Consider the following 22,248-nt stretch of genomic DNA (forward strand, 5'->3'; position numbering starts at 1 on the left):
CTAACATGCTAACTATTATTTTTATGTCACTAGTCACTTGAAACAAATTTAGGACGATAGGAGACAGGTTGAAATAAACCGAAATTTCCCTTTAATATAGGGGCATATATGTCATACGTTACATGTCCGAATTGGCAACCCTAACTCTCAGGATCTGTGACCACTTCATGTGCAGTATCAAGTAATAAAACCTATTGTATATTCCTCTTCAATCTGTGACTCCTTCCACTCAGCATTCATGTAGGTCTTTGTCAGTTTTGAAGTGGTTAAATGATTACATGATTTTGGTTGAGAGATCACACTGTGACTCTCTCCTTATCGAATACTAGACACTGGCTAGGCTGCTCATTTCCTCCACCTCTGGTATGACTTGCTACATAAAACTTTTTTTAATGCAAAGCTAAAATCATATATTGATTTGATTTTTGATTTGATTTGAAGGTTTATTTTGAACATAAAAAAAGAAAACAAAGCAACAACAGACAATGAAAGGTTTGTTCAAAAGGGAGTGGGAAGAAGTCGAAACTTATCTAATCCCACCCCTTCTCCCTGCACAAATGATTTATAAATCTATCCTGCTTCCTTAGAAATACTACTGTTAATAACAATCATCATAATAATAACAATAATAATAATAACAATGAACATGATTTATAAGAGATATACACCTATATATACATCTACATTTATAGAAAAGGACAAAGACAAAAGGACCTAACAATAANGGTATGACTTGCTACATAAAACTTTTTTTAATGCAAAGCTAAAATCATATATTGATTTGATTTTTGATTTGATCAAAAGGACCTAACAATAACAAAAAACAAAAGAAAAGAAACAACTAATAATGAACACAAATAAATATAGAAAACAAAATTTAAATAGAGAAATAAATAATCAATAATACTATCCTGTGAACACCTAGTGACTGTCACACTCCCACTTCATCCCTGTATCCCGTGAAAACATATTCTTTATATTTTGTTTTAAACTGCTGTATGTTTGGACATTGTCATATAAAAATGACATAAAATTACACCTCCATAAAGTTAGACAAACAAGTCAGTGATACACAAAGCAAACACATTAACAAACCTACTGCTGTGAATTAAGCAATACGTCCCTCAAAAGTAATACTTCACATTATGCCACTAAGGACCAGCCTGATTATCGCCACAAGACCCGTACATGATACCTGCATCTGATTCAACCTAGCTACTCTTTAAAAAGCACACAGTGAACTGCCTCATGAAACTAGTCTATAAACCCAGCCATGACATTTTGATTGCACTGGACATGAACTCACTGCGAGCACTAATGTTTCTGCCATTAAACGCTTTAGATATGGTGGACACAGAGCCTTAAAAAGCTGCTAACTCTAAGTAATGTGATTTGTCCTGGGTGGCAGTGAAGCATCTAATGTCACATGATGGTCTAAAATACTGTTGGAGGTGATTTTACGCTCTGACAAGATTAAAATGCTTGAAACACATACAGTGGGGCAAAAAAGTATTTAGTCAGCCACTGATTTTGCAAGTTCTCCTACTTAGAAAGATGAGAGAGGTCTGTNATGGTCTAAAATACTGTTGGAGGTGATTTTACGCTCTGACAAGATTAAAATGCTTGAAACACATAATTCAAACTTGATTAGTGACACAGTAGTTCGCACTTAGCTAAAATGAGACTGTGGCTGACTTTTTTGTGACGTATAGTTGTTTTGAAAGAGGGGTTAAAAGGAACTTACAGCTGATCGTTCTGGAGCTGTCAGGACTGTGCTTCATGGCGCAGGTGTTGGCCCATCTCTGAGCGTTGGCTGCAGCCTTGCTGCTCCAGCTCTGTGGGAAGCATAGGACAGATCAGCCACTCACACATGTAGACAATTATAGTGTATATACCAGAAAATCTCCAAGTGCTGTGTGCTTGTCTGGAAAATCATTTTATCCCTTACCCATCTGCTGCACAAGGGAGCATGTGTAATACCAAATCAAACACTAATTGGCAAGATCAAGTGAGGATCCATGCTATGAATAAATATTCAGTGAAGCACACTATGCTTTTTTGAACTCTGAAATAATTTTATTGCACTATCAGGATGTTACCATTTCCAACATGTTGCTAGCAGTGGGCTGAACACCTCTTCTCAGCTCGTTGTGCTTGTTCACGATCTCATTCTGGGCAGAGTAGCTCAGAAACACCTCAGATGGTTGCTGCTCCAACGGTGATCCTCCTGTGCCGAAATAAACACAATTAAAACCAAAAGAACTACATTTTGTGAAGTGTGAATGTGTATGAATATATGACATTTTATAATAGTAATAATAATTACAAACACTCACCCTTCAGGTATGGTTTTCAGGGAAAGAAGAGAAGAAATATCTTATTGCACGTTAGAAGCAAAAATAAATAAAAATGTAGACCTACGTTTAGAAAAAGCTACAATTCTTAGAAACAAATCAAGAAATATACATCCAATATAATTCCCTATGGTAGAGGACATTTCATTTCACTTACCGTGCGGGAACCAACATTAAATGCGTTGGTGCTCGGAACCTGGAGAGCAGCAAAGACGCCCAAGGCGCACAGGATGGTGAAGGTATACACAGCCATGCTTATGTCCAGGACTGTTCACCTCCAAGTGCCACAGGTGTCACTTATATACGCAGGGCCATGTAAACCTAACAAATGACCAAACAAACTCGACGGCATCTGCTTGATAACATAGCACCTGTGAAACGTCCTTGATAATGTATGGAAAGCTGCAGGTACGTGTTTATATTGTGTGTGAGTTCCTAATGATAACTGTGATAAAGGGGCAGGGGGTATGCAGCTTTCATGTGGCAAGGTTATGACAAGAGGGTGTGCGATATCAAAAAGGAACACAATATCTAAATAAAACCTTGATAACTAAAAGGTTAAACTAAGACTTGGAGCATTGATAAGATTTAAAAACATGTCTCCCTCTCTTGTCCTTGGCAGCTTATTGAGATGTTTTTGATTGGACGGGCCTGTATGTTTTCACATCTTTAACATGCTCCTGTGTATTCCGTAGGGTGCATCATTTCTGTTTTTTCACATATGACATTGAAACCCTGGGGTGGGGAAGCCCTTCTGTGCGGAGTTTGCATGTTCTCCCTATATCAGCTCCCACAGTCCAAAGAGGGCTAGGTCAATTGGTGACTCTACATTGGCCGTCGGTGTGAATGTGAGTGTTAATGGTTGTCTGTCTCTTTGTGTCAACCCTGTGATAGTCAGGCGACCTGTCCAGGGTGTATCCCGCCTCTCGCCCAATGTCAGGGTCACCCCCTCGCTCCTCCCCAACTCCAACTTCTCATCTAAATATGGTCTCTTCTCTCTTCAAAGAATAAAGATGGCAGCGGTTGAAAAGCCAAACTTGAGGCTTCAAAATGGCACTCCACAAACCAGTGGGTGGCATCATGACTATGTTCATTATTTTATACAGTCTGTGCTTGTATCTTATGTGCATGATTCATTCTTTTTGCTTTGCACCAGGGACCAGGAGAAACACAACATCATTCCTTTATGTACAGCACTAATGAATTGGGAGTTTTTCCTTATCCGCTGCGAGGGTCATAAGGACAGAGGGATGTCGTATGCTGTAAAGCCCTGTGAGGCAAATTGTGATTTGTGATATTGGGCTTTATAAATAAAATTGAATTGAATTGAATTGAATTGACAAAAATGTCTCTCAAGTCTCAACAAAAACCTGAGATACTTGAACTACTGCTTGGGGCAGTAACTCACTCCCGAACCAGAAGGGGCAATCCGGCTTTTTCTGGCAGAGAAGCATGGCCTCTGACTTGGAGGTACTGACTATTATCCTGACCGCTTCACATTCGGCTACAAACCGACCCAGTGCATGCTGGATGTCATGGTCTGATGAAGCCAACAAAGCATATCATCTGCAAAGAGCACAGATGCATAGTGTCCCCAAGCTGGACACTCTTACTCTTACTGGGGCCCGCCTCTGGAGCTAGACCTGTGAGGGGAGCTGGCCAGCAAGCATCTGGTGGCCAGGCCTGGAGCTATGGGCACAGCCCAAAAAAAAAAAATGGGGCTGTTGCCCTGTGGTCCCAACACCCACGGGGATAGGCAACGGGGCGGATGCATTGTAAGCCGGGCATCAGGCGACAGAGGGGACCTAGGCATGCTAACCGCTGGCAACGTACACCAGCACCAACTAAATATAGTTGTCTTTATCTCTTCACATAGCACTGGTTCTGGAACCAAACTCCTGGAGAGAGACTCTTGCTTTTTCTGATTTGCCCAGGGTTAGAGGCAGGTGTGGGGATATGAATGAGCCCCTGGCTAAACGCCACTGTGTTGGAGTTCTCCCTGGGGAACAAGAGGGTGGCCTTGATGGGACTCCAAATTTGCTGAGAGGTGTTCTCTGACTGTCGTTTGTGCTTATGCACCAGACAGCTATTCAGAGTACTTCTTGGAGTTTCTGGAAGTGTCCTGAAAACAGTACCAACCAGGGACTCTGTAGTTCTGCTTGGGGACTTCAGTGCTCACATGGGCAACAATGGAGAAACCTGGAGGGGGGTGATTGGGAGGAACATCCTGCCTGATCTGAACCTGACTGTTCTTTTGTTCATGTGCTAGTCATGGATTGGCCATAATGAACACCATGTTGGAGAATGGGGTGGTTTGTAATTGTAATTGGTACCCGAACACCCTCAGGTAAAGATCAATGATTAACTTTGTGGTCTTATAATCAGATATCTGGCCATATGTCTTGGACACTGGGGTGAAGTGAGGAGCAGAACTGTCAACTGTTTGACAGCTGGCTGACGCCCCTGTCTGCGAGATCTTCTGCTCCCACTTCTGGAAGAATTTTTTGTGCATCCTAAGTGAGGTTAGAGATATGGTTGCAAGGAAGGGATATCATGGGTGGAGTATTCCTTTATTAGCAAGTGTAGTAGGTGTACAGTGTACACCAGATTAATAAACACCATTTTTAAGTAATGATAACTTAGTATTGACATAATATGATACATGATGTGGTAAGACAGTATAGCATAAAAACATGGTAAGTTACTGTATGTAGTATGACAAAGTACTGCATAGTATGAAGTGTAATCCATAGTATCAAGTGCAATGTAACTGTACCAACAATAATAATATAATAAGGCATAACATTGTAGAGTCTAGTAGGGAAAATCAGGCATGGTTGTAACACGGTATAGTTGTAACCCTTTATATAACTCCAGCCAAGAACGAGCTACGAATCACCGGATTCACTCCGCGCGTGCTCAGTTTAGTTCTTATTCCTCGTGAGGAATTAGCACATGTAGTGCAGACAAGCACAAACACAAGTAGGCAGACAAGTAAGCAAACACACATAAGAGTACAAGACAAGTGCAAATACAACCAACAAACACACACATAATCTGCAATTATGTTCTAAATGTATTCACTGTAGGCTATGTTAGAACTAACACCACACCACTGAGTGTATTGTAACATTTCGCTCCTTGTGTTTGCAACTAAACCATGCATTTAACAGCTACACCAGCTCATATGAGGTCAACACATTTAGGGTTTACTTGACCTTATACTTCATTCTGCTTAACTTAGACCTGTTGTCCTCGTTCGTGGACACTTTTTATGCCATCTAGTGGTAGTAAGAGCACAATAATCCATGTAAAAACAAGATGGCCGCCATCTCTACCAAGTCAGTCTGCAGCCGATCCTGACACAAAAGTGAACAAGGTCCAAAACTTGATCACATTTTATGGTTGAAACTTGTTTCTTTATTATTAATAAAGTTTGTAGTTTGATATGGCAACAAATTTGACCAATTTTAGCAACAGTGACAAGCTAAGACACTGTTCATTAAGAAGTACTTGTTTGAAGACACTAGGAATTTATTTTTGGGGGGAATTTAACCACAGTCACTGGGAATTAATCATATCATCAGCTCCTGTGAGAACATGGGGACTTTATTTTTGTCTCGCTTGAGGACATTGGGACTTTATTATCATTGACAATGTTTAGTTTTTTTATACTTATCAGGTCCTACTGATCCCACATAGCTAGGAAAAATTAAAAATGCATACCAGACAAAAGTTTGGGTCTCAAGAGGATACAGCAGTGGTGGAGTGGAGGGTATGTGCAGGTATATAGGGTATACCCACCTCTTTTCTCTGCATTTACAGCACACCTACCTATCAGCAAAAACAAAAAGGCATTAGAGTATATCCTCCTGAGACCTGAGATTTTGTTTGGTATACATTTTTAATTTTTCCTAACTATTTAGGATTAGTAGGATCTGATCAGTATAAAAAATTAATCAACGACAACCGCACGAAAGTTCCGCCCCGGTGTGCAAACTTCCATAAGAACCCATGAAATCAACTTTTGTATTTTTCCGCAAGAATAATCCATGCGGATATTCACCCTCAATGAGAATGGACGTTAAGGTGGAGTAAACCCCAAATGCCATGTCCTCATATGAGGACACAGGGTCTCAGGAGGATATAGGAGAGTATACCCACTTCTTCCTTTGCTGCACACTGGTATGCTAATATCACCCAAATCATCCTGTCTGCCCTTAGAAGAATTTCAGAATTGAGATACCTCACATAGATTTAATTGAGCTGTAATAAAAAAATATTTAACTTTTATTAATCCCCTGTGTAATTTAATGAATCGGCCTAGATTATTGTGCACCATTAAAGGAATAAATTCACTTTTATTCTACTAATGCCCAATTATGTGTGATTTACAAAAGTGCACAGAACTATCGCTGCCCTACAAAGGCAAAAGACCTTAACTCACCAGAGTGTGAAACTGAGAAAAATGACTTTAAAGTTGTTTTGTTGTCCCGCCAAATGAGTTGTGGGTAGAACATTGGACATTTGGCATTTTGTTTTTTATAAATGAAGTTATTTATCCACCAAAAAAATTTAAGCTTAAACTTGACCTTTGACCCTTATTCGGAAGTTACTGTATTCTGCCTTTGCATTGTCTGCAGAACAATAATGGATCATACAAAGGCAAAAGACCTTAACTTCTATTTTAATGCCCATTTGGATTTTTATCACTTTGTATAATATTTTCCTGTGATAACAATGATAACCTTAAACTAACATTTAGTGATTTTTGTGTAGTTAGGCTTAATATTACATAAACATAATATTAAAAAAAAATAATAATGAGCATTTGAAGGTTGCAATAGTACATTACTGGATCATTTTAAAACCTCATCATTGTACTAATTTGAAATAAAATAACACTTTACCTCCCTCCTATTTCTTACATTTGAAAGTTACAGCTGATTTGGCTATGTCAGTAATATGTAGCAATGGCAGAGTACCGTAACTTAATTCGTTACGGCAAAAACAACATCTTATTTTTTCCAAAAAACAACAAAACTGACTCAAGATATTTGTCCACATGATAAAAGTGATGTTTATTGTTCCAAAAATGACAAAACTCATTTTCGCCAAAATTGAAGTTAAGGCCTTTTGCCTTTGCACTGCAGTATGAATAGACGAACCATTAATAATATAATCTGTTAGTGTATTGTGCTTTTACAACCACTAGATGGCACAAAATGTGTCCACAGAGGAGGACAGCAAGTCGAAGTTATGCAGAATGAAGTGTAAGGTGCAGTAATCCCCAAAATGTAATGTCCTCATATGAGGACACAGGGTCTCAGGAGGATGTAGGGGAGTGTACCCACTTCCTCCTTGGTAACCTACCCATCTACCCAGTGGCACACCCACCTCATCAACTACAACTACACCACTTTAATGTAGTATGTAGTGGAATGAAATAATATATAATAGCAGTGATAATGATATGATATAGTATTTTGAAATATATATTACGTTTAGTGCTGCTGGCACTATTATTATTGTTGTTATATAAATAATGAATGCAGCATATATTGGGTACAGTGTGTACAGTGTGTTGTGCTGCTCCCCTCCTGCGATGAACACTTGTAGGTACAACCTCCTCTGAGCATGCGCAGAACGACCGTCCGCCGCCTGTATGTGCTCGCAGACATCATCATCACAGGTTGAGCTGCACATCCTCCTCTTCTTTCACAAGGAGGGACCTTCTTCATCAAATCCGTGCTCCTCTTTCTGTCCCCGCCGCCGCCGCTGCTGCTGCCGCCGCGGTGTGAGAACAACCAGCACGGAGGGAGCAGAAGCCATAAGATGAAGAAACGCTATGTGGACGCGAGCAGGCTACGGAAAATGAAAAAGCTGAAAATAACGGAGAAGCTGTCTGAGAGGTAGCTAACAGCGCCGCGTCGCCTGGCTGGCTGGCGGAGGCTGCTTTTGTTGTGGTGCCTCGTCTTTGTGTAGATTTCAGCCGTCGTCATCCCGCTCTCACCTGTCTGCCTCACATCACACACATCACTCCATCTCACCGTCTCACATCTCACATCCACCCAGGCTGCTGGAGTTTGAACGCCTCACTGCGGGTTTAACTGCGCACACAGAGGCGTGGAGATGTTGTGCCACTTACTTCAGCCCCAAATTGTTTACAGAAAGACGGAAATCAGCAGCTGTGCAAGTTGACGTCGGCCTGCTTCTCCTCAGGCTCTTACATCTGCTTCCACACTGTCTCCTGTGCCCTCCTATCTCCTCAATCATGCAGAAATTATTCATATTTATCAAATTATAATTGTCTCTGATAATATTAGCTGTATTTTCCTATTAGGCTAAAAACAGAGCAGCTCATTTTGCACATTAAAAATCATAATTTGAAGCGTCTAGACAGAGTCCAGACAAGAAAAGACCGCCTCAGGAGAAGGAAACCACTTGTTTTAATTGTGCATTGTTTCACATGAGCAAGGCAGCAAATGCAAATCTGTCAAATGTATTGTATTTTGGACAATACAAGCTGTCTTCTTTTGTTTTCATGAATTTGCAATCAAATACAGCCTACAATTCTTGCTTTTATTGTGGCACAACTTGTACTTTTGGCAGCTATAATTAAAAATACCTGTAAGATAAATTAAAATACACTTTATTCATAATAATACAACATATATTTGCATGTATTTGAAGAATTTCAGATACAATAGTCCTCCCTTTTGCTCGCCTTTTTCTCTTAAAGACTAAATATTGCTCTTTTGTTGTTGTGGAATAATGTTATGTGTAGAATAAAAGTGAAATAGAATTTTAAAAAACACTCTTAAAGTAGCATCATAAGGCTAATTTGAGCTAATATGATGTATTTAAGCTGCTGCTCTTTCTCACTTTTTTGATAAAATAGCGCTTTTTATAATTTTTTTATTGTTTATTATCTATTTAAAAATGTCCACAAGATAAATCCACTTCCACTTTATATCCGTAACAATAAAAAAGCAGGCTCTAAAACTTGCATGTGCGATAGGATGCTGTGGTGCTCCCTCTCTCTCCTCCAGATGAAATATTGCCATGGTTACCAAACAAAGAAGGGGTGATGTGATAGCAGTCTATGGACGCGCAGAACAAAGGAGGAAACCACAGCTCCTGTTTGGCTCGTGGACGCCTCGTAAAACGAATGAGGGAACAGTCATTGTTCCGCGGTGCCTCTGCCTGAAAAGGACGGACTGCAATTTTAAGACGCAGCTGCTCAATTATAGGTTCTAGCAACGTGTATCCGATTCCCAGCCTTGAATTGGCTCCTGTGTGTTTGATGCTTTGGCTCAAAGAGGCTTTGCTGTGTCCGGAAACATGTTTTTGTTTGCTAGAATCAGAGCCTTGGATACAAATTTCATTGTTGTGTCCAAACTGATTGCACACACCCTCTGATGTTTGGTGTATGATAATAACAAGGATGTGTGTGTTTGCAGTGCGTACACCTTCCTGAAGTTTATGATGATGTGGACGCTGGTGCTGCTGGCAGATTTCATCCTCGAATTCAGACTGGAGTACTTGTGGCCATGCTGGCTCTTCTTCGGGAGTGTGTACACCACTTTCCACTGCCACGGGCTGGTGAGAACCCCCGCTGTGTGATTTCATATTGCGTGCCCAGACAGATGATTATGATGATTATAATCCCACAGAATGAATCCAGTGCGTTAAACTGAAATTAATGAGGGTTTTTGTGTTGTTTTTTTGCAGGTTATTTGTGTTGTTTTTGTTTGTGCTGCCTTCACTCTTGACATCTTTTGTTTAATTTTTGTTCCTTTGCACTGGCTGTTCTTTGTGGCCAGCACCTATGTGTTGTTCAATTACATATGGCACACAGGTGAGTATGTGGATTACTCACATTTTAATTAAATAAGCAGTGATTCTATTTTGATGGATATTCTTTCCTTCACTTCACATCTAATTTTAAAAATATTTTCCTGCAGAGAAAGGCATCTGCATATCAACGGTGTCCCTGTGGATCCTGCTTGTGTACACAGAGGCTTCACTTCGACTCAAGGACCTTAAAACCTCTCATGCCAACCTGTCTCATCTTTTTGCTGCACACTGGTATGTTAATATCATCCTGTCTGCCCTTAGAAGAATTTCAGGATTGAGATATCTCACATAAAATTAATTGGGCTGTAATAAAAAATATGAAACTTTTATTAATCCCCTGTGTGACGTAATGAATCAGCCTAGATTATTGTGCACCATTAATGGAATAAATTCACTTTTATGCCACTAGCTAATCACACAAATCATGTGTGATGTAGAAATATGCACAGAACTATGAATAGATGAACCATTAATATATAATCTACTAGCCAAGATGTGTTAGTATCTTTTTAATGTGGCACAGATATTCTAACTGTGTCTTTTCCCCCCTTTGTATTCACATTCAGCATTGGATATCCTGTGGTGTATCTGGGGTTCGATGCCACCTGCTACTTCACTAACATTTTCAAGCTGCGCATACAGAAAGCCGTGCAGAGCGAGAATGACTTCCACATGCACCTCCTGCAGCACTCGCTCCCTCCAGGCCTGCAGGTTTACCCCAAGACGGGCACAGATGGCAGCGGCAGTGAGTCTTCTGCACCGTCTATTAATACACATGCGTGTCTATTATTCTTACACTCCGCAGGATGTTCCTAATTTATGAGATCAGAGGTTTGGTATTCTTTTGTTTGTGTGATCGCTTAAAGTAGCTACTCAGTCCCACTGTGTTTATTCCAAGTGAACAGTTGGAGAGACCCACCAGAGAAACTGGGTGTTAAGAACAACAATTATAAAAGTGAAAATGCCGGTTTGTTATTAATATTCAAGTGAAATCCTCTAGATTTTTTTTCACACTTCCATTAATACAACTATATGTCATTCACAGACTCTCCAGGCAATTAATGCTGAGCAGATCCCTGCAGAGATTTATGTAACATTTAAAGAGAAAGTCGATTTCCGGAAATGAAGGAATTCTTACTCCCTTTTTCATCCAAGTGAAAATGATGACATCACTAAAGTAGCAGCAAATATTTCACACAAACAACCAGTTTCTTTTCCAACATGGAAGTGTCTGCACTAGGGCAGCAAATTCTCACATTTAAAAAGCTGGAACCTCTGAATGTTTGACATTTTTGATAGAAAAATATCTAATGATTAATCAGTTATCAGAATATGTAGTTGGCAATGTTTTTTTTTGTTGTTGTTGTTGTTGTTTTTTATCCACTTATCGATTAGTTATTGCTTCTCTAGTCTGCAAGGTTGCTGTTTTTTTAAAACAATCTTTTCTTATTGGGTTTTTAAACATTAGACATGAATGGTAACATTTCAACAAAGAAAATAAGTGTAATATCCCCAACCCTGGCAGGAAGAAAAATAAATAAAGTAATTAATAAATAAAATAAATAAGTAATCTAAAATATAAAAGTAAGAATAATAAAAGTAGATAAATAAATAAGACCCTTCATTTACTTTAATAAATGACAAAGAAAAGCAGCAAATTCTCTCTTTTAAGAAGCTGGAACCACTAAATGTTTGATGTTTTCAATTTAAAAAAAAAAGCTAATGATTAATCACTTATCAGAATATGTTGTTGGCAATTAAATACATTTATAAATAAATGAATTTAATAAATAATAAATAAATGAATATTTTTTTTTATTGAGTTTTAAAACATTAAATGCGAACAATAACATTTCAACAAAGAAAATGAATATAATATCCCCAACCCTGACAGGAAGAAAAAAAATTAAACAGAATGAATAAATAAAATAAAATGAAATAAAATAAATCAATAATTAAAATAAATAAGTAACTACTAAAAAAATAATAAAAGTACACAAACGAATTAAAGAAAAAATAATTTGCAAAAAGCTTCAAATTATTCAAAATCATGAGTCTCCAAGAAGTCCATATAAGGGCTCCACAACCTAACAACGTTCTTGTCCTTCTTTATTAGCATATATGTCCGCCTCTCCAAAGCTAGACAGGCTGTCAGTTCCCTTGTCCTCATTCCAATGGAAGGTGTATCCATATTCTTCCATAAAAGTCCAGTTATCTTTCTGGCTTGTAAAAGTCCAAACTCAATAAGCAGTGGCTGCTGCTAAGTTACAACAGGGTCCCCAGGGTGTATTCTCAATATACAGAGTTTGGCACATAAAGGAACTTCCTTTCCAATTACAAGGCTACTTCACATAGATATCTGGGATATTAGGGAACAACCGACTTAACCTGCTGGGTGTAAAATGGGTTTTTGCAGTAGCCTTTTATATTGTAATAGCTTAAATTTTGTGTAAATAGATTGGGTTTGGGCCTTAAAACAAGCCATCTCCCAGTCTGCTTCATGAATGTCCTCCTTTATATCAGCTCTTCATGCCTCCAGCTTTTTGAAAGATGAATCTCTTGAATATGTTAAGAATAGCTCATCGAACAAAGAGAACTGACCTCTGCCATTTATGTGGGATAAAGTTAATTCCAGTGAGGTTGCTGTTAATCTGTATAAACAGATATCTGCATATGTATGTAGAATCTAAAGGCAACAGGACGAGATTTTGGTTTTGTTTGTAGTCTGAAACATATTGATCAATCATGTTTAAATGGCAGGTAAATAATACGTGTGAAGGGGCGAAAGACATTAGCCGAAATGCAGTTTCGGAACCCATCATCTATCGTCTAAAGAATGATTTAGCTTTATATTAGTTTCATTAAATTTATCTGCATTCATTTGCAGATATCTGTTTATAGAGATTAGTCGAATTGACCTGTGCACAGAAGAGAGGGTTTTTGCCAGCATCTTCCGAAATATTGGCTACAGGAGCATATAATCGTCAGACTGATGACTGATGGTTTCCGAGATCGGTTTGTGGTTGGTATGTGGCAGTACAACAATACGCGAACTGCATCGTTTGCTGGTAGAAATACCAAAAACGGTCAGATAGGGAAGTAGTACATATGAGTCCATCCAGCTTAGGGGAAACATTTTGAATGCAGCAAATCTTTATATTACTTAAATACAACAAACTGAACTGTCGCCACTGTTGTTTACACCAAAGACAGCAGAACTAAAATCATAGAGTGATGATATTGACATTTTTTTGTTTCTGCTTATACTCACAGGCTCTAAATGGAAGATAAAGCCTGAGTCGACTCAGTATCAATGTCAGAACGGTGCTGTCATGGCCCACGATGAGGTGCACACCGTGGACTGCCTCCAGATCCGCAGCGAGGAAAGAGCGACAGAGAAAGGAGCACAGGAAGTGAGGTCGGTTGAATCAAACCGGCGGCCGTTATCATCCAAAACTGGTGAGTCCAGAGATCTGCTCCACTCTGGGGCAGGAGGACCAGAATCCTCCACACCCCCGGAAAATCTACCTCAAGATGAGCAAGGGAGCAAAGCCACACGGGCGGCTAAAAGCTCCTCGCCAAAAGCCCGCAGAGGCAGCACGAACACTCCTTCACCACCTGCGGGGAGGACTGAGAAGAAGCAGAGATCCAGCTCAAAGACAGTCAGCCCCAACCGGGATGTAACGGAGAAGAGCGCCACAGCAGCTCAGAACCACCACGCTGAACAGATGACCAAGTACGCCGCTTTTAACTTGAGTTTGTAACCAGGCATGTGAAGGTGAAGTCAGTGCTTAAAAACCTGCCTTTGTTATCTTTCAGGCTGGAGCAGGAGCTGAGGAGGCTGAAGGGTGAGCTGCAGGTGAGCAGGCAGAGCGAGCAGGAGCTGCGAAGTCACATCTGCAACCTGACTAACAGCGAGAGGAGCCTGAGACCAGAGGTTTCCCTGCTCAGACAGTCCAACATGCTGCTTCAGAGCAAGTGAGTCACCCCTCAGATCCACTGCTGAGAGCTCTTTGGCTCCTTCTGTGGGCTGGTTTACACATTACATCAGGCTATAAATAAAAAGTAAGACAGGGATGAATGCATGCAGAAATGCTGCTAGCACTGTGCTTATCTGTGTGAAAGCAAACCGTTTGTGGGCTGATGTTTTAATCCTCACAAGGATAGATTGATCTCTTTTTAAAATGGAGTTACCATCGTATGAAGTCATATTTCAACTTAGGTAAGGAAAGGTAAACTTTAATGTCCCAGAGGGGCAATTTGAGATACACACAGTAGTCATGAGTACATCAAAACAGAGCAATACATAACACAGTATCCAGTATCACACACTGTCGGTATGGATATTAATGGTCACTGCTGGTTAAGATGAGTGATAGCAGATGGGACAAAGGACGATCCGTAACGCTTAGTGCTGCATTTAGGCCCTTCTGTGCAGAGTTTGCATGTTCTCCCTGTGTCAGCGTGGGTTTTCTCCAGGTACTCCAGCTTCCTCCCACAGTCCAAAGACATGCAGGTTAACTGGTGACTCTAAATTGTCCGTAGGTGTGAATGTGAGTGTGAGTGGTTGTCTGTCTCTATGTGTCAGCCCTGTGATTGTCTGGTGACCTGTCCAGGGTGTACCCTGCCTCTCGCCCAATGTCAGCTGGGATAGGCTCCAGCGCCCCACAACCCCGAGCAGGATAAGCAGTTACGGAACAATTAATGAATACATTTTTTACTACGTTTACATGCACTACATGTTCCAGTTTTTGCTCTTATTATGAAAAAGACAATTTTCCTACTGAGCTGATTACATGGCTAATGGAAATAAATATTCCACTAATATTCCTGTTTACTTGCAGCGATGCGTACTCCGATTAATGCTCCCCAACATGGGAGAGATTATTGTCATATTGAGAACAGCACGGGAATATTAATGTGCATGTAAACATACTCAATGTGATTAAATTTCCTGTGTAATTAGTCCATTTCTCCTTGTTATGTAACAGTAAAAATGTGACTCCACAGTTTTATCTGAAAACAGATTAGTACTCTAAGCATACTGAAAAACCAATGCTCTAAAGATGTGCTTCCTTACGTAGTCCGTCCAATTGCAGATGAACTATCAACACATGTAACACGTCAAACCCACATCCAGCAGCCAGAGGCTTTAAATCTTGTCTGCGATGAGCATGTTATGCACAGCTTTGATCAGCGCCGCCAGTTCTGATAAGACATGCTCCAGTTTTTAAAGCAAGGTGCTCTCCAGTGACTACAAGGCTGACGAGAAACACGTTTAACATCCTCTGTCTGTTTTTGAGGCGCTCTGAAGTTAATCTCTAACAAGTCTATTTAGATGTGGCAATAACCCCACTTATTTATGGTTTTATTTTTGACATTATGTAAAGTGAGTTTAATGCTCTTCCTTTAGGATTCTGTGTCTGACTAAAACCAAGCAGAGGGACAAGCAGAGCAGTGCGATGCTGGAGAAGAAGACCAGAGCAGAGACGGAGGCCAGACTCTCTGTTGAGAAACAGTTGGCTGAGCTTCAGGCTCAGAAACTGGAGGAAGCAGCTAGCACAGCACGGAGTCTAACAAACAGGTAAAAAAAAAAATTTTTTTTAATTCCCTCTTACTGAGTTGGCTTTGTGCCTTGAAAGTAATGTTTCATCTGCATTTGTTTGTATGCTACTGAGTATAATTAAACGCTGCTGTGAGCGTATGGTCAAACATTTGATCAAGTAGTTTGAATTATGCTTTTTTACTGTCTTGCCGTGAGTTTGACGAGAACATCGATACCACACTCATGTCTGTATGTTCACTGTGTTGACGCTGGAACTAGCAGCTTATTAGCTTAGCTTAGCATTAAGACTGGAAACGGGGACACAGCTAGCCTGGCTCTGTCCAAGGTTAAGAAAATCTGCCTACAAACATCTTTAACACTTACTAATTAAAACATTAATGTATGATTTTTTTAATCCATACACGCGTGGTTTCACTGTAGGTTTTTGTTTTTACGCTTTGGTTTTTGAATGCCTTAAAACAAACAATATAAGTTAATCAGTGAGCTTTAGAGGTGCTAGTAGGTGATACTGTTGCCTTTGGACAGAGCCAGGCTAGCTCTTTCCGTCTGGTTCCAGTCTTTGTGCTAAGCTAAGCTAAGCTAACTGTAACCTTATATTGAAAGCCCATCAAGCGGCAACCTCTGGGTCTGACAAGTGAAGTCAATGCCTTACACCTGCATTCTTTCTAATGGCCAGCGGCAGGCGACTCCACCGTTTGCAAATAGGAGTCCAATTGTATAGAAGTCTGAGAAAATCACCTGAATTCTCAATCGATTTATTACCTCATTAAACATTTTCCTAAAGCATTTATGGTGTTGAACACCAGTTTCAATTCTTCTCAAATACAGCGTGGTGTTTATTTAGTAAATGATCGTCCCATCTAGGCTACATCCACACTTTTTTCATTGAAAATCAATAATTATTGTTAAATTAATGCCTAGTGTTCACACTATTCCAGCGTTCTGGTCCGCCTTAAACAGAGACGTTTAAAAAATGCTGCTGATCCCACTGTAGTTTGAAAACTCTGTGGTTGTGTTTTAGTGCGGACGGGCAAAAACTGAGACTTGTGGAAACTATGACACAGACGTCGGCATTTACTTCTCGATTGGCTCTTAACAGTCACGATGTGTCAAGCCAGAACATTACAGCTAAGCCTAAATACCTTTTGTGATTTAATCCTTCTTGTGTGGGTCATGTTAGTCCTTTCCCATTGCCATGGCTTCCCCTGGTCATGAATAATGCTCCCCGTTCTGCGCCAATATCTCGCCGTATCTGCTTTGTATCAACCACCAGTCTATTTTTTGCCGCCTTGACTGCCTTATACTCGTGGAGGGTTTTTTCAGTGACAGTACCACCCTGTCGTCAGTCCTCTTACTTCTCACCATCTCTGTAGTATTTTCTTTAACTAAGCAACCAACTGCAGGGTTGACAATCTGCTTCCTGTTTACTCCAAATCGTGCATGCGTTTTCAGGCGTATTAATATGGACAGATTAATTCTGAAATGGTGGTAAAATGCCCGTGTGCACAGAGAACTAACCCAGCGTTAGTGTGGCCCTAGAGGAATATAGACAATAAAGCAGGGTCTGCTTTAGGGCAGCGGTTCCCCATTGGTCAAGCCAGTTCGCTGTCTCTGTCAAGTAGCAGTCAGTCACTCAACCAACAGCACGAAACGGCACTTCAAAATAAAAGCTCTGTGCCAGAAATTCACTGTTGTTGTCACATTCACTCGCCACTTTTGGACTGCGACCCACCATTTGATAACCACTGCTTTAGAGTGTGGCTACCTTGTGACTGACAGGCCGCTACCACAGCAGTGTCCTCAGGTTCTTAGTCAGACCTCCTCCATCCTCGCTCCTCCACAGCTCCACCCTCTTGTCAAAATATGGTCACCTCTGGCTTCAAAAAAACAAGATGGCGACGACCAAAATGCCAACTGCAGGCTTCAAAACGGTAGTCCACGAACCAATAGGTGACATCACGGTGGCTACGTCCATTTTTTCAGTCTCTAATACAGATGTGACAGTGGTTAATCTTCTCATCTAAGTCATGGCAAGAAAGTGAAAAAGCCTATTCCCCAAAATGTCGAACTCGTCCTTTAATGCTCACATGACACTTTCACAGACTGTATTTTCTTGCATGTTATATAACCGTCTTTAAAAACAACAAATGAACTGTCATGTTTCTTTCTGTGTAAACTGGTCTTCATTTCCAATGAACGCCCTCTGTTATTTTCTCCATCTCCTACACCAGGCAGGAACACTGTGAAACCCAAATGTTAAGGAAAAGAGTTAAAGATCTAGAGACAGAGTACAAACAACTACAGCTGGAGTGTCAAGTCAAACAGAGTCGTGTGGTAGAGCTAGAGAGTGATGTTGAGGTATCTTTTTACACTTCTTGGGAATGACCTTGTGAGTTTAAGTGTCTGTGAGTCTCCAGTGGTTCAGTACTTGGTTGTCCTCAGTTTGGTCATGTAGTCGTTTTGCTGTTTGATTTCTCTGTCTGTAATTCTTTGTGTTTGTAAGATCTGTTAGAAAACTGAATCGTTCATTGGGACCATTTAGTGTTTTTAATCTGTTTTATTTTGGCCTGCAGTCAACATGTTGCACTTTGTCATCATATCAGTATGCAGTACTATTGTATGGTTGTTTTTGTCTTGACATCAGGTGTGTACATTGTTGTACTGTGTGGTATTTGATTTCATTTTAGTGACATACTCTCCATGAAGCATGCCACAACAAAAGCCAGGTCTTTCATAAAAACATTGCACTGCTTTAATGAAGGTTTCCGAGTCCAGGCCACCTCCCTCAAAATGTTCAAAGTCAATGTTAACACAGAAAGAATCATCCCTCAGATTATAATATCTAATAAAATGTGCAGCTCTCATGTTTTTTGAATGGCTGGCCACTTCATCATGGAAACTGTTTTCTTTGTGGTGCATTGGTTTCCTAAGTGAATGAACAAGTGAATGAACCAAAACACAAATTAAAAGATCAACAACTCAGGAAACCAAAGCACTGACTCCCTCAGGTGTTTGTCACACACAGCTGATCGATGTTTTACTCTTGTTCTTACTGTTGATGTGTTTCTGGACTCAGGCTTTGGGGAAGTACCGCTGTGTGGAGAAAGAGACGGACATGCTGCTGTCCACTCTGTCAGCCATGCAGGAGAAGGCTCAACATCTGGAGTACAACCTGAGCGCAGAGACTCGCATCAAACTGGACCTGTTCTCGGCTCTGGGAGACGCCCGCCGACAGCTGGAAATCGCTCAAGGTTCCCCCTCTTTCTCTTTACACCTGTGTCATCCCCCTGTGCAAACTCATTTTATGTTCTTGTGTGTCTGAAGTGTCTGTGGTGTGTGACCTACTGCCTCAGCTAAAAAGGTCACTGTGTGTTTTTACTCCTGTTTTGTTTGTTCATGAGTCTGATGCTAATGGCTGAGATATCCTGTAAACAAATTAGACCGTTATTTTAATTCAATCATGGACCAGGGAACAAGTGATGAGTTTTTGGTGGAAATCTGAATCCAGTAGCACCACCATGTGGCCAAGAAGCACTTTATATTTTGGCTCCATTTAACTGTGGGCTTGCAATAACTTTTGTCATATACTTGGATTTTTTTATGACATTTTTTATGGTATACTATTCTAGGATATTTATATTAAATTTTTTGGTGATATACTATAATATGACCTTTTTAAATTACATTTTTATAGCATAATATACCATTCATTTTTTAGGGCATTTTTATGACGTACTATACTATGACATTTTTGATTATTTTTTATGACATATTAAACTAAGACTTTTTTATTTATTTTATATGACTTGCTATACTTATACTTTTTTATTTATTTTTATATGACATACTATACTATAAAATTTTTATTCATTTTTTGATGACATACTTTAGCATTTTTGATTACATTTTTATGACATATTTTAAACGAATCACTATGGTATGATTTTTTTAAATTAAATATTATCTGACATAGTGTACTATGACTTTTATGTTAACTTTTTTATGAGGAATTATACTATGACATATTTAAGTTTTATGACATACTAAACCATGAAATATTTTTAATGAAAACTATATCTTTTTTTTTTTTTTTTACTTTAACTCTAACTAAAAAATTAAAAACCAAATTTAATATTTGACATTTTTTATGACATACTGTACTATTACTTTTTTATTAAGTTTTGTTATGACATACTAGGACATTTTTTATTATATTTTTATTACATATTATACTACCATTTTTCGACACACTATAGTATGACTTTTTTTGACTTTACACGCTATTATGCTTTTTATGTTTGTTTTTTGTTGTTTTTTTACATTTTTTATGGCATAATATATTATTTTAATTTTGAAAAATGTTTTATTACATACTAAACTGTATTTTAATGGCATTTCTTATGATGTGCTATACTTTGATATATTTTTTTCTTTACATAGTATACTGTGACTTTTTTCATTACGTTTTTAAGGCCTCTGTACTGGCAAAAACCCTGACTGGGTCAAGTTCCATCTATTTCATTCTCATGGAAATCTCTAATTGTGACATACTATGCTATGTTTTTTTAAATGACATTTTTATGGCATACTATACTGTGACATTTTTGGAATATACTGTAGTATGACTGACATTTTTGCGGACTTTTTCATGGTATACTATACTATGACTTGTTTATGATTTCATAATATATTGCAGCATTGGTAAAGATGTTTGGTCATTAAGAAGAGTTGAACTCAGAGACAGTTACTGTATGGACTTAACATCAGGGTGGTTTTTACAGCTGGGAAAACATGAGGGAAGGGAATAACTCCTAAGAATCCAGGTTTTCACACATTATAGTTTAAAAAATGACTTGAATATAATGAATTGCTGCCTCTTGCAGTATTCACTCACTCATGTATTACCTTTGTTTGTCTGACAGATAAAGTGATGAAGCAGGATCGGGAGATAAAGGAGATGAAGCAGAAGATCGCGGAGGTGATGGCCGTCAGTCCCGGCGTATCTTACATGGCTCCTCGGCCTCCGGTGCCGCAGTATCTCACCAAGTTACTCAACTCTGAGCGCTACATGCTGAATCCACGAGCACTAATGTACCAGTGTCTGAAGAAATAACAGTCTGTCATCGCCTTTTCGTGATCCTCAGACCCCTCCATCTTTAAACATCAGGGGAAGAAGAGGCTAATGGATTTTATCACAGAGCTAAATGACACCACAAAGTCATCTACTTCCAGCCATGAGTGGAACCAGAACGAGCCTCCACTAGTTGAATGCCTTTTGCTGCACTGATGGTGCTAACTTTACATTATCATCTGTTTTACCTGTTTCCTCTCACATCGAGGGTCGAAGAGTTTCACTCCAAAATGACATGCAGAGCTGCTGGAGGCACAAGTTTTTATGTAAAGATACCCTCGTCCTGACAGCATCAGAGAAAAGCACAACATGTCTTTAAAATCAGACCCTGCAGATTTGTCTAAGCAAGTGATTTCTGGATATGTAAGTTTAAAATGTACAAGGAGATAAATCATGCCACCCTGCAAACCTATTATCTTACTGAAGGCAGCTTTAAAAGGTTGATTAACTAGGGACAGAATATTTCCTGGTATTACGGTAAAACTACACACTCAAAATGTCGTTATGAAAAATATTCAAGATTTTAGGGACTATAATAACTTTCCTTTTAATTATACAGAATGATCTTGATCTGCAGGGACGTTGACTAATGAATTCAAAAGAACATTTTTTAAATCTTGTTTGTTCTTAGTTTATCTTAGAAAAAATTTATCTAATAAACCTTCTTCACAGCAGACATTTTGACTTGTCATAAGAAAGCACAGATGTTAATGATAAGTTTAACAAGCGAGCCAGCATTAACAGTACCACAGACCCTAAAACTGAAGCAGCTAAATGGAATTCAGCCATCATTCATTTCTGTTTATACATATGTGCTTTTCTCTCTTTGACACGTCAAAAGCCCCGTTTCCACTGAGCAGTACGGTACAGTTTAGTTCGGTACTGTTTCCACTGCAAAAAGTTGTGGATGGTACCAATGGAACCGTTCCGTACCGTCCCCATTTTCGTCCCCCCTCTGTTGGGGTACCTAGCACACAGATCTGGTCTCAAAAAGTGGAGCTGTGAACTCTGCAGTCTGTTGATTGGTCAATAGCGGACGGTCACTCTGCTCATGGCTGAGTTGATATTATAATCCTCACTCAGAGAAAAAAAAAAGTGTCGTGGAGCGTAGTTCCTGTGGGCTACGGCAACACTAAACCCCTGAGCTTGCCTGAGAAGGACTGAATGCACAAACCTGCTATTTTTAAATATCCCATAGAGAGAGACTCTCACTGCAGCCTGTTCTATTTTGTTCTGAAAATAACGGTGTGCAGCCTCGTTCTGCGGACAATAAACAAGGTGCAGACGCTCCATCTATGAGGAAATACAGTGAGTGCTGGACGGAGCAGTGAGTGACA

The 22,248-nt window shown here is 39.5% G+C and overlaps 2 protein-coding genes across 2 annotated transcripts in view; one reads left to right on the top strand and one right to left on the bottom strand.

The window, feature by feature from the left end:
• The window catches only part of LOC126399199 (cysteine-rich venom protein TEL1-like), a 5,725-nt gene extending 3,118 nt beyond the window's left edge, over window positions 1-2,607 (bottom strand). Inside the window, exons 1-3 of the mRNA XM_050059042.1 lie at window positions 2,527-2,607; window positions 2,100-2,210; window positions 1,745-1,835 (exon numbers count right to left, since the gene is read on the bottom strand). Coding sequence (XP_049914999.1) covers window positions 1,745-1,835; window positions 2,100-2,210; window positions 2,527-2,607 — 283 coding nt within the window. The remainder of the gene's footprint in view (window positions 1-1,744; window positions 1,836-2,099; window positions 2,211-2,526) is intronic.
• Window positions 2,608-7,580: 4,973 nt separating this feature from the next.
• On the top strand, window positions 7,581-22,248 carry si:dkey-12h9.6 (macoilin). The gene is made up of 11 exons (XM_050058789.1): window positions 7,581-8,266; window positions 9,818-9,959; window positions 10,089-10,215; window positions 10,322-10,445; window positions 10,781-10,959; window positions 13,488-13,950; window positions 14,034-14,192; window positions 15,628-15,798; window positions 18,012-18,138; window positions 18,857-19,031; window positions 20,703-22,248. The coding sequence occupies exons 1-11, from the start codon at window positions 8,190-8,192 to the stop codon at window positions 20,891-20,893; spliced, it is 1,935 nt and encodes a 644-aa protein (XP_049914746.1). The 5' UTR covers window positions 7,581-8,189; the 3' UTR covers window positions 20,894-22,248.

Source organism: Epinephelus moara, chromosome 12 (assembly GCF_006386435.1).
Source record: "Epinephelus moara isolate mb chromosome 12, YSFRI_EMoa_1.0, whole genome shotgun sequence".
NCBI lineage: Eukaryota > Metazoa > Chordata > Actinopteri > Perciformes > Serranidae > Epinephelus > Epinephelus moara.